The sequence below is a fragment of the Rhinolophus sinicus genome, linkage group LG03, assembly GCF_036562045.2.
Source record: "Rhinolophus sinicus isolate RSC01 linkage group LG03, ASM3656204v1, whole genome shotgun sequence".
In the NCBI taxonomy this organism is placed as follows: Eukaryota; Metazoa; Chordata; class Mammalia; order Chiroptera; family Rhinolophidae; genus Rhinolophus; species Rhinolophus sinicus.
Genome location: NC_133753.1, coordinates 52,945,162 through 52,957,881, shown reverse-complemented (window position 1 = coordinate 52,957,881; position 12,720 = coordinate 52,945,162). Strand labels below are relative to the sequence as shown.

The 12,720-nt window shown below is 38.6% G+C and overlaps 1 protein-coding gene across 3 annotated transcripts in view; it reads right to left on the bottom strand.

Annotated features, from left to right (window-relative positions):
- Positions 1 to 12,720, bottom strand: part of RFX7 (regulatory factor X7) — a 99,014-nt gene that overhangs the window by 9,436 nt on the left and 76,858 nt on the right. For all 3 annotated transcript variants that reach the window (XM_074327710.1, XM_019732267.2, XM_019732266.2), the window contains exons 6-8: positions 3,637 to 3,753; positions 2,232 to 2,316; positions 1,371 to 1,578 (exon numbers count right to left, since the gene is read on the bottom strand). In XM_074327710.1, the coding sequence (XP_074183811.1) occupies positions 1,371 to 1,578; positions 2,232 to 2,316; positions 3,637 to 3,753 (410 nt within the window). The remainder of the gene's footprint in view (positions 1 to 1,370; positions 1,579 to 2,231; positions 2,317 to 3,636; positions 3,754 to 12,720) is intronic.

The following is a 12,720-nucleotide window of genomic DNA, read 5'->3' as shown; positions in this document are numbered from 1 at the left end:
GCTGAAGTGGGTCCCAAATTGACCATAAAATGAAAGGACAAAATAATTACAAACACACACACCACAAAAAACTTAAGGCTTCTGATGAGTACAAACTAAAAGAAACATGATTCATTATTAAAATGATTAAGTAAAAAAGTGACGTTATTTAAGAGACTATAATTCTGGCTGAGATAAATCTATTGTAGATATAAAAATATTTACATGGAACATTCGGAGGAATCATCTCTGGAAAACAAGTTTCACATTAATACATTTTTTCATAGAAATTATAATTTCCTATAGTAATAACACAATTTATTCACTCTTTTAGGTTTATAAGGTATGACCTAAATGAGACATTTAAAAACTTACATCAAACAGATACTTTTACATAGCTTTAATTTAGGAGGAAGTAATTTATCCCAACAATACTTGCAATTCCTAAAACTGCCATTTCAAAGATTCCCATTTGAAAATACTCACTTGCATATTAAAAATCACTCTTGCTATTTTATAGTAATGTTTCATAGAAGTTTTTTTGTTTGTTTGTTTTTAAATTTTTATAAGAGTTTATTTGAGCCAAACTGATGACATATGCAAGGGAGCATGATCTCAAATGCTCCAGAGAGTAAGTTTTGCAGCTTCTTTTTTGCATTTGAAATTAAGGAGGGGATGCAAAGGAGATTGGAGAAAGCAAGTCAGGGACTGGACTGCAGGACAGTTAACAAGACTATGTGCTCTCTAACAAGAGGGTTAGTACCCCCCCTTCCAGGGGTATCACTTCCGGCATTTCAAAGGTGTGTTAAACTAGATGCACTAGAACAACAGGGCTGGCTTAAAACCTGTCACTAAAGAAGTTACAGGCCTGGGATATGACTATGTACCCACCACGACTGCCCAGTTAGGAATTTTCATCAGACAACTTATTTTTTTGTGAGACTAAGGTACCTCTCACATGGTCCAAAGATCATTTTATTTGTTACCGTTAGTTTCTGGGAGAGGAGTCCAGCCAAGTAATTTTAAAATTTAATCTTATCTAATGTTTAATTTATTAATTTAGACACACACATATACTTAAAAGTACATACACACATATTCTTCCAATTTTAAATCAATGGAAAGATTGATATCAACTGGGAAATCTTCAAAGTTTCATATTTCAGCAGAGCAATATACGTAAGTATAGCTCTAAGCTTTAAAAGGAAAGGACTGTTATTAGTACTATTTTTGTTGGCTCAATAAATCCATATGAATTTAGTGTTAAGTGAAGTTACGCGTGAACTCATACATACAAATATTAAAAAGACAAATGCTTAACTCTTCTTTGCTACCAACTCAAATAGAGTAACATCCCTGTTGCAGTCAGCTTGTTTCCAACCATTCTGTACCTGGCGGTGCGGCTGCCATCACAGTTAGAGCTGCCATGGACTTGGTGCCTATGTAATGACTTTTTACAAGGAAGCGGGCTAATTCCAAGACCGTGTCAAATGGCTGGCTCAACACTTTCTGGGCCCACTCACACACAAGACGGCAGGCAGAAGAGATAACTTCTTCGTCAATATTTTGAAACTGCCCAGAAGGTTCAGCTCCTTCCAACTAAATAAAAGAAAATGAAACAGTTAACTTGTAAAAGAAAGTTCAGAGAAATTAAACCAAAGTACATTCAAGGTATGTATTCTTAATTAGAAGACATAATCTAATTCTGTTAGGTCAAAGTATCGTGAAGTGATCCGCTGGCAAGCCTACTGGTGCCTTGCAAATGAAAGGCCTATGCTTACACCCCCCAGTACACAGCCATCAGTAGCACTGTGAATATAACACTTAAATGGTTGTCAACCAATATGTAAATACTAAGAGATCTTTTGAATCTTTCTAAAGCCTCTTCTGACATCAATAAAACAAACTATGTCACTAGCCTTTCTCTTCTGAAAACATTTATAATATGCATACTATTCTACAACTTAACCTTTCCTCCTGACAATATATATTGTCAACATATATTATGGATGTATTTACGTATCAGTAAGATTAGACCTGTATTTGTTCCCCCTAATTTCAGGAATCATGTTGATGTAAGTCATGTACGCTAACATTTTTCAGCCACGGTTGAATTTTTTTGTCTCATTTATTTTGTAAAAGGCAGACGTCCTGGTCCCTGGTTTTATCTAAATGAGACCATGCAGTATGCATTTCAAGGTTGATATTAAGGTACATTTTAACTTACTAAAAAGAAAAGGCAGAATTCTTACCCCATCTCCAGTTTTGTGAAAGTCAAGATTGGGCAGTGTTGGCATATGAACAAAAGCTTTTTTCCTTAGTCCACTGTAGCAATATGTAATAAACAGTTAAGGTCTCAAGTATTCTAAATTAAATGAACTGCTTATATAATTAGCACCTGAGACGTAACCATATACGAAATGAAAATAAAATCAGCATGAAATAACAACTACTTTCTGAGTTTCTCAGTAAAAGAAACCTTAATATTATGAACTCAGGATTTTTACTCTTTTGAAACTAGAATAGTCTTTGTTACTGTTACTAGAATGTTACTGTCTTAAATGAAACAAAATTATTCTCATCTGTTATAAATTTAATGAATAAATGTTTTTAATAAGCTGTGCCAGCCACCAGTAACAGGTCAGAAGGAAAGGAATATCCAGATGGAAACCTGGCACAGAGAAGGGAAACTTTAGCCCAGGGCACTGGGACAAAAACAACTCTTAAGAGTGTCACAAGGGCTTTAACCTTTTCATTTCTCTTTTTCCACTGAAACACACAGGATTATCGCCTGTAACATGCCAAAGACACATTAAGACATTTCTGTTTGTACTCAGGAAACAAGGACAGTTCATGTAACAAGTGGTTAAAGAACACCTGGAAGCATTTTAGAAAAGCAGCCTTCCACCTTTCCCGTTCTCTCCTTTCCTCCATAGAAGTGAATTTTTACACTGTGAAAAAGGCCAACAGCTAAGCAGAGAGAAATGAAGTATTTCCAATATGACACAGAGACCCTTCATGTTACAATCTTCTTCCAAAAACAGGAAGAACTTTAATAAATTCTTAATTTTCATTTCCTTACTCCTGTTTGCTCTGAAGTATTTCTCTATCACAAGAGGGACCTTTTCCATACCCTGGCTTTAATTTTAATACAGACTTTAAATGGTTGGCTGAAAAATATTTTAGAGAACATTAATCTTCCGGTAGAAGTTCCACAAGAAACTGTTTTGAGTGTTGTGTATTCTGCCAAGGAGATCCTTATGTTTCTACATTAGAGGAAGGAAAGAAGATAAGCTAACATCTTTCTCCACTTTTATTGATAATTTACAATTGCTGTACTGTGGCAGACCTCAGTAATTCTTAGTGTTAAAAAAAAAAACGAGATCAGAACATTAAGTACACATTACAGTAACAGAGTAATGAAATCTATCACAATCCTAAGAACCACTATTTGTAATTTCTCTTGCAGTCTGTTAAGCAGCTGGGAAAATGACGTTTGTAATTATTCTACTAAGTACTTTTGAGTTGTTTATGATTAATGATTTAATGATTTAAATTTATTTCTAAATATAGTTGCCGGTTGAACTACAACAGCAGACATTCTGTGGTAAATGAGAACTTAAGGAAACTACTAAAAAACATTCTGGTAAAGGATATTTAGATTTGCCTCTCGTGCCCAGACGACGTGCCTTCATGTTTGGAAAGACATTCTTCATGATCTTTCCAAAGTCAGCAGCACTTAGTGGATGGTAACCAAGATTGTCACAATAGCTCCTGCAAAAGGAGGAGAGACCAGTTTAGAGAGCAACAGAACACAGAACTATACAGCATAGTGTTATTTCAGTATAATTCGATCCCTTTGACAAAGTGAAAAAACACATCATCTTCGAGTCATTCACCACAATTTTCACTGATAGCTGATCACCATTCTCCGGAGACGAACTCAGGTTTAGTTCGCTTGTTTCATCCTCAGGGTATACAGTACCGCTGCTTTCAACAGCATTCAAGAAACTTGCAATAAGAGACACTGGTGATACAAAGTTTTGCAACTACAATCCAACCCTGCACTTTGAAATAAGTGTATCCAGATCAAGCAGCAGGGCTACAAGTTTCCACATATATATCAAGCTCACGGACTGGATAATTTCCAATATAAACATTATGTACACCAGACATTGAGACAAAACTACTACACTGTTTAGAACAGAAACATGATATATTAGAACTAAGAGGCACCTTAGAGATCGTCTATACCACCACTCTCATCTTACCCATGAGGGAAAAGAACGAAGGCACAGAGAGAAGTTCTGAAGGTCCAGTGTTCTCCCCTCAGCCTTACTACCCGTATTATTGTCAGGAAAAAAGTACATTGTAAGGCAGTAACTTAAAATGTGACCAGAGAAACAAACCAAGTCTTAACTACTGCTGGAATCAGGGGTTCTGTTTCTCCAGAGGTGCCAGTCATAGGTAAGAGGCCAATCTGTCCTCGACCAGTTCAGCAGCAGACCAAGGGCACATCTTGTTCTGGCTACCAAGACCTTCCTCATAACTGTTGGGACTTTGGGAGAACCCCTAGCTAAGAAACGCCAAAGAGGAAGTCAGAGGAACTGCAAAGTACTTTAAGCAAATCTCCCCACCTCACCTCCCATTTCAGCATCAACCAAAGCAGGTTCTTGATGAAGTCATGGGGTGGTGAGCCAAAGAAAGAGCTTTAGGATGAAGCAAGAAAGGAAAAGCACTGGAAGACCTGCTGGGCAGGATATAATGGTAACGAACTCGAGTTCTTGCAGACTGCTGAAAATCCCGGCAACATGCCTGAAGTGACCCGAACACACGAAGTTGAACTGGGAGAGACGCAGGGACCCTTGAGAGTCTTAGAGAGAAGTATTACCCCTTTTTTGGAGACAGTGGTTGGTATTTTTCTTTTCTTTTCTTTTTCAAAGATTTTATTGGGGAAGGGGAACAGGACTTTATTGGGGAACAGTGTGTACTTCCAGGACTTTTTTCCAAGTCAAGTCGTTGTCCTTTCAATCTTAGTTGTGGAGGGTGCAGCTCAGCTCCAGGTCCAGTTGCCCTTGCTAGTTGCAGGGAGTGCAGCCCACCATCCCTTGAGGGAGTCAAACCAGCAACCTTGAGGTTGAGAGGATGGGCTCCAACCAACTGAGCCATCTGGGAGCTCAGCTGCAGCTCAGCTCAAGGTGCCATGTTCAATCTTAGTTGCAGGGGGCGGAGCCCACCATCCCTTGTGGGGCTCGAGGAGTTGAACCAGCAACCTCATGGTTGAGAGCCCACTGGCCCATGTGGGAATCGAACCGGCAGCCTTCAGAGTTAGGAGCACGGAGCTCCAACTGCCTGAGCCACCGGGCCAGCACAGTGGTATTTTTCTTGACTGTGCCCTCCCTAGCCACAAACCAAATCCCACAAACTTCTGGTGGGGGGAGAGGGAAAAGATGCCCAGCAAACACATTCCCAACCATGCTGAAGAGGAGGGAGAAGGGAAAGGAGCTAACACATATCGAGAATTCCCTCTACAGAAGTATTAGATTAGACACATCCTATTTAAATTGAGACTAAATGCAATACTCTAAGTGGTTCGGGGGTCAAAGTTTAAGTTACAAAGTGAAGGGGTGACTGTTTTTGGATGCTGACAATTTAAATGAATTGTATTAAGTCGTAACCATTTCAGTAGCAAGTTAAATCCGTCATTTTATGGCTTAAACCATCACAGAAAGAAAAGGTGAATGGAGTTCTTTTGCATCTCAGGGACAGAACACATGTTTCCTTGACCTGGAACGTAACTTCTCTTATCATTCAAGTCCCAACTTAAAAGTTACAATTTTTGAAAGCGCATCTTATGACTATCCTATCTAACGAAGTGCCCTTGCTTGTCACAACCTCACCATATTCCCCATCAGTGGACTCTGTTCCTTTTCCTCTCATGACCTAATTATGTAATAGCCAATTTACCCGTTGTCTCTTCAATCAGAGCAGTGACCCTATCTGTCTAGTTCACCATCTTACTCTCAGCACCAGGAACAAGATTTAAGAGTCACATTCTGCCTTAATACGACATTAAGTATGCCATATTTAAAATGACAAGAAACATTAAAGAAACACATAAGGAAAAAAAGCAAAAAAGAAACCACATCAAAAACAAAAGACTGCCCACTGGCTTCTATGACAACACTGGCAGATGGGCCTAAAAAAACTGATACCAAGTAAAGTGAAGCAGGGCAGTGAGCCTACTGAGATAAAATATCCATTCTATTCTCCCTCTGAGATTTTAATTTTGATGTTTTTTCATTCTATATCAAAATTTTTTACTTTGGTAGAAGTGGTAGGTGAAAGGTTGGCAAAGTTAATTACCAAAATGATCAATTTGCTTGTCAAATACAACTAATCCTGAGTGTGATTTCAGATTGTGGCCATCTGAATTCATCTGAATTTTGCTTCTTAATTACTCCACTAAAAGAGAATAACTCACCTTCTGGAAGAATGAGTCTTGTTTTTTATTTTTTTTTTATAATGACCATATCATTAAAATACTCTTTTGAGGATAAATATAAAAAGTATCTTGTAGACACATAAACAGCTCAAATCATTTATTCCTCCTGAATCAAACAGTAGGCAATGTTAAGAATAAAACTGTTCATGATTCAAAATTCTATACTTTGACATCTTGTATGTCAAAGACAAAATAAAGAGAGCCTCAGTTTAAAACCAACAGTAACAATGCCGGAACAGGCCCTCAATTTCTTAAATTTTGTGAAATCTTAAAACTGGAAATGAGCTCAGCAGTTGTACAGCTCAATTTCCTGCCAGATGTGGAAATGGCCGGACTCCTAAATGAGGGGTTACCTCAATATGAACACTTGCTCTGATGGGGAGGGCTCTACACTGTGAGGTAAAGCCTACCCAATTTTCAACAGTTCTAATTTTCAAAGAAAAAGAATTTCATTATAAGCATCCCTTCTTCACTGAGAAGATCTAGATACTCAATGATTGTTTTTCATCTAATTATTTATTGGTTATATATTTGTAATTATAAAGCCAGAGTTATATGACAAACTATAGGTCATTCCAGGCCATGTAGAAATCTTGGTTAGTTTATATCTCATTTTCATGCTTCATAATTAACTGCAGGTTGATTAAGCAAGATATGATGTCAATTAACACCTAACTCAGAATCAGATTATATTTATCTAAGACTCAAAAAGAGCAACAGAGAATGTTAAGATGCTCTAATGCCATTATTAAAGTGAGATAATTTGTTTTTTTCTCACTCTTTTTTTTTCAAGTATGCGTTTAAGACTTTGAAATTGGGCCGGCCCAGTGGCTCAGGTGGTTAGAGCTCCATGCTCGTAACTCCGAAGGCTGCCGGTTCGATTCCCACATGCGCCAGTGGGCTCTCAACCACAAGGTTGCCGGTTCATCTCCTCCAAATCCCGCAAGGGATGGTGGGCAGCGCCCCCTGCAACTAAGATTGAACATGGCACCTTGAGCTGAGCTGCCGCTGAGCTCCCGCTGAGCTCCCGGATGGCTCCGTTGGTTGGAGTGCATCCTCTCAACCACAAGGTTGCCGGTTTGACTCCCGGAAGGGATGGTGGGCTGCGCCTCCTGCAACTAAGATTGAACATGGTACCTTGAGCTGAGCTGCCGCTGAGCTCCCGGATGGCTCCGTTGATTGGAGCGCATCCTCTCAACCACAAGGTTGCCGGTTCGACTCTCGGAAGGGATGGTGGGCTGCGCCCCCTGCAACTAGAAAACGGCAACTGGACCTGGAGCTGAGCTGCCCCCTCCACCACTAAGACTGAAAGGACAACAACTTGACTTGGAAAAAAGTCCTGGAAGTGCACACTGTTCCCCAATAAAGTCCTGTTCCCCTTCCCCAATAAAAATCTTAAAAAAAAAACAGACTTTGAAATTAAGCCTCATATTCAACATGACCATCAACACGTCACTCAAAATTCTTGTTAGCAAATCAATCTTAAATGTTTAGTCATACCATTTAAAAATTAAATATATAAGTTAAAGGTATACATTATTTAAAGGTACAAAAATATAAACAAAAACCATAAGACGAGTGGCAAAATAAGACTCAAAGGATACCCATACATACTTGAACATTTTTTCAGTGCTTTGTATGTATTGGATCATTTAATCCAACAACCTTGAGGCTGGTATTTCTTTTTCCTGCAGAGTTGTTTTTATACTCCTTTTGAAACACTAAGTTTCAAACCATTATACAGGAGCTCCAATTTTCTTACAGATGTAAAAAAAATGGTCTCAACATTATTTACGTGAAAACATAAACATGTATTTCACTATATATAAGTACATGCCTGTTATTTATAGTGCCTAAGTTCAATAAGTGCCAGTTGATAAGGACGGTAATAAGTAGTCCCTAACATGCACTTAAGCTGTCTCATCGTAATAGTACATTACTATTACACATACAAAAAGTGTGATGCAAAAAAACGGTCTACAATACCATAGAAAATCAAGGAAGACATTACACGTGTATGAAATATTATCAAGTTTAACTACTTTAATGTAAAAAACATACTTTTAATTTGTGTGGGAAAAATTCTATTTGGCTATTGAGTTACATGAGTTCTTTCTACATTTTAGATATTAATCCCTTATCAGACTCCAATGATTTACAAATATTTTATCCCATTCAGTAGGTTGGCTTTTAATTTTGTTGATATTCCCTTTGCTATGGAAAACTTTTTCATTTGATGTAGTTCCACTTATTTTTGCTTTCGCTGCTTTTACTTTTGGTGTCACATTAAAAAAAAAATCATTGCCAAAACCTATGTCAAGGAGCTTACTGCCTATGTGTATATTTTCTTTTGGTTTCAAGGAGCTTACTGCCTATGTGTATATTTTCTTTTGGTTTCTGGTTGCAGAGTATCTTTTTCTATCCTGTTACTTTGAGTCTACGTGTGTCCTTACATATAAAGTGAGTCTCTTGCAGACAGTATATAAATGGTTGTTTTTTAAAAATCCTTTTAGCCACTCCATGTCTTTGGATTGGAGAATTTAGTCTATTTACATTTGAAGTAATTATTGATAGGTATGTACTTAGTGCCGTTTTGTTCATTGTTTTCTGGTGTTTTTGTAGTTCTTTCCTGTTTCCTTCTTCTTCTCTTGCTCTCTTCCTTTGGCTTATATTGCTTCCTCTTTAACCTTTGTGTTTACTACAGGTTTTTGCTTTGTGGTTACCATAAGGCTTACATATAACAACTTATATCTATAACAGTCCATTTTAAGTTGATAATAGCTTAAGTTTGATTACATTGTAAAGCCCAAGATTTTTACTCCCCCTCCACATTTTGTGATTTTATCCCACATTATTACATCTTGTGTATCCCTTAATTATTGTAATCAGTTATTTTTACTACTTTTGTCTTTTACTCTTCATACTAACTTTATAAGTGATTAATCCACTACCTTTACTATGTATTTGCCTTTCCAGTGAGACTTATTCTTTCACAAGTTTTCTTCTTACTAGTTTGTACCCTTTAACTTCAGCTTTAAAAAGTTCCTTTAACATTTCTTGTAAGGTTTAGTGATGATGAACTCCTTAAGCTGTTTGTCTGAAAAATCTCTTTATCTCACCTTCAATTCTGAATGATAACTGCTAGATACAGTATTCTTAGAGATTGCTTTCTTTCAGCACTTAGAATAGACCATGCCACTACCTTCTGGCCTGCAAAGTTTCTTCTGAGAAACTCCTGATGGTTTTACAGGGGTTCCCTTGTATGTAACAAGTTGTCTTGCTGCTTTTCAGATTCTCTCCTTGTCTTTAACTGTTGACACATTATAATGTGTCTTAGTGTGAGTCTCTTGGGGTTATTTGGAACGTTCTAGGCTTCTTTGATCTGGGTACGTGTCCTTCCTCAGGTTAAGGAAGTTTTCAGCCACCACTTCTTCAAAGAAGAACTCTACCCCTTTCTCTCTTCTTCTGCGAGCCCTATAATGTGAATGTTAGTGTGTGTGATGTGTCCCATAAGTACCTTAACCTATCTTTACTTTTTCTTCAATCTGTTTTCTATTTTCTGCTCTGACAGGGTGAGTTCCACTGCCTTGTCTTTGAGTTTACTGATCCTTTCTTCTGCTTGATCTAGTCTGCTGTTAAACCCCTCCTAGTATATTTTTCAGTTCAGTTATTGCATTCTTCAGCTCTGTGATTTGTATTTGGTATTTTCTTATACTTTCCACCTCTTTACTGAAGTTCTCACTGTGTTTATCCATTCTTCTCCAGTGTTCAGAGAGCATCTTTATGGCCATTACTTTGAATTCTTTATTAGGTAAATAAGTTATCTCCATTTCATTAAGGTTTTTTTCTGAGGTTTTATCGTGATTTTCGATCTGGAACATATTCCTGTTTCTTCATTTTGCACTACTCTGTGTTTCTATGTAGTTTATGAAACAACTACCTCTTCCAGTCTTGAAGAAGCGACCTTGTGTAGGAGATGAACCTTGTCTTTTAACCAAGCTCTAACTCTTGCTTGTCTCTCAAAAACCTTTGGGCCTGTCCACAGATTATTATACTTTTAATAGCTTCCAGTATGTTCCAAGACCTGTCAGCATCCCAGAGGGGAGGATCTCAGCACCTAGACTTAGACTGATTGCAAGTCAGATCCCCCGGCAACAGCCTTAAATTAGTATGTAAATATACAGAGTCCCATGAAACTGAAAACATAAGCCTCACGGGCCACCTGTGCTAAGCGACCTGACCTGGAAGTGTCCTCTGGGTAAGTCACAAAAATGAGGGCTCCTGACGAGTGTATAAAGCTCTTTCCTGGGAGATACCAGCAAGCTGGAGCAAGGCAGACGGAGTGCCAAGATGGCATCCACAGCATCCACTTCTTGAGAGCAGCTCTGCAGGCTACTAGATGTATACCGATCCTCAAGCCTGCCCCTCAGGCCAAAGCTCCAAGACAAGCAAAGAGGCCTCCTTCACAGAAAGACTGGGGGGCGGGGGGGAATTCCCCAGTCTACTAGGGGGTGGTAGCCTGCCAAAAGCTGTCTGACTGGCACAGTCCCTATGGAACCCAGGAATGAAAGCACCACTGACCAACAGAGACAGATGAGTAAGGGATGTCCCCTGGGCCACAGCTGTAAAATCAGGGCACCAGATGTAAAAACCAGGGCATGAGACACATGTAAGGCTTCTCTCTGGGAGACACTAGTGCTCTGGAGAAAGGCAGAGGGAGAGGTCCAAGATAGCACCTGGTCTCTGGAAAGGGTTACAGTCTGTCCCTAGATGCATATTTAATTAGAAGCTTGCCCCTCAGGCTGCATCCATGATAATTAGCTAATAGGCCTCCTTCACAGAAAGACCAAGCTTCTGTTGCCTCCCGCTGAGCTCTGGGGGCGTGTGGGGGGTGGGGTGGTAGCTGTTTAAGAACACTTTGTCTGTTAGTAACATTCATATGGGACCCACCAGCATAGGCCCCACTGGCCATCAGACCCAAGAGATGTAAAGGTGTCCCCTGGCAGCAGCTGCAAAACTCAGGGCACCAGACAAGGATCTAAGCTCCTTTCTGGGTGACTTCTGTTTATTAAAGTCCATAGGACCAGGTACGCAAGCTCCCCTGGCCCCCAGAGCCAGGTGATTACGGTGTCCCCTGGGTGGCAGCCACAAAAATCAGAGCACCAGATGTGTAATTCCTATACCATCTCTCTTCTCTAAATTTCCACCCAAATTCAATTTTACTACACTAATAGTTCTTCAATAGTTTCAAACATTTCTGAAATCATGTTAGTAAAAGGATAAATTCAGATATGAACAAGGTTGTCTACATAAAAAACAAAACAAAACAAAAAACACCCAGTAAACTCTAACATCATCTTGTATAATCATATCGTTTTGTAGATGAAGAAACTAAGGAATAGAGAAGTGAAGATGATTTGCAATGGTAGTTACTTAGTGAGTGGTTATTTACATCACACTTGTGAGTCAAGCAGAGTTGTATACAATGGGTATTCAACACATATTTGTCGACTGGTGGGCATGCAACATTGTCAAAAGGTTTCTTCTGAAGAATAGTCAACAGTCACCAATCTGCTTAGCTGCATAAAATCTCAAATTGATAAATACACACAGCTATAATGTAAACAGTATGACATTCTTTTAGAAACTATGCTAGCAGAAAATGATGAGTAATATATATTTACCTGCCTTTAATGATTATATAGGAGAGAAAAATGAACAAAACAGGATATCCAATTGGCAAAAAATAAATAAAATTAGTCATCAAGGAAATGCAAATTAAAACCCAAATGGGAAAAAACCTAATGTCCATACAGAGGAGAATGGACAAAGAAATTATGGTATATATTTATAAATAGAATACTAAACATAATTTAAATGAATGAAACAAAATTACACAAAACAAAATGCATGAATCTACTATGGTATTAGGTTGGTGCAAAAGTAAATGCGATTTAAACGGTTAAAAATTGCAGAAACTTCCTAGTTCAGCCTGGTGCCCACCAGAACACAGCTGGAGCGTTCTCAAAGCTTTATCCCAAAGAAGTGTCATTATTTGTCGTGAGTGGTGGATTCTACAGAAGAAGCCCCCTACAGGCTATCTGACCTGTCATGGAGCTTGCCCACTACAAAATGCTTTCTCCCTTGCAGGGGTGGAAGGGTGGAGTGGGGAAGTTAAAAAGTATTACAAGCAAGTATGCTAACTTCATGGCTGCCTGAGACAGTGGATACAAGTT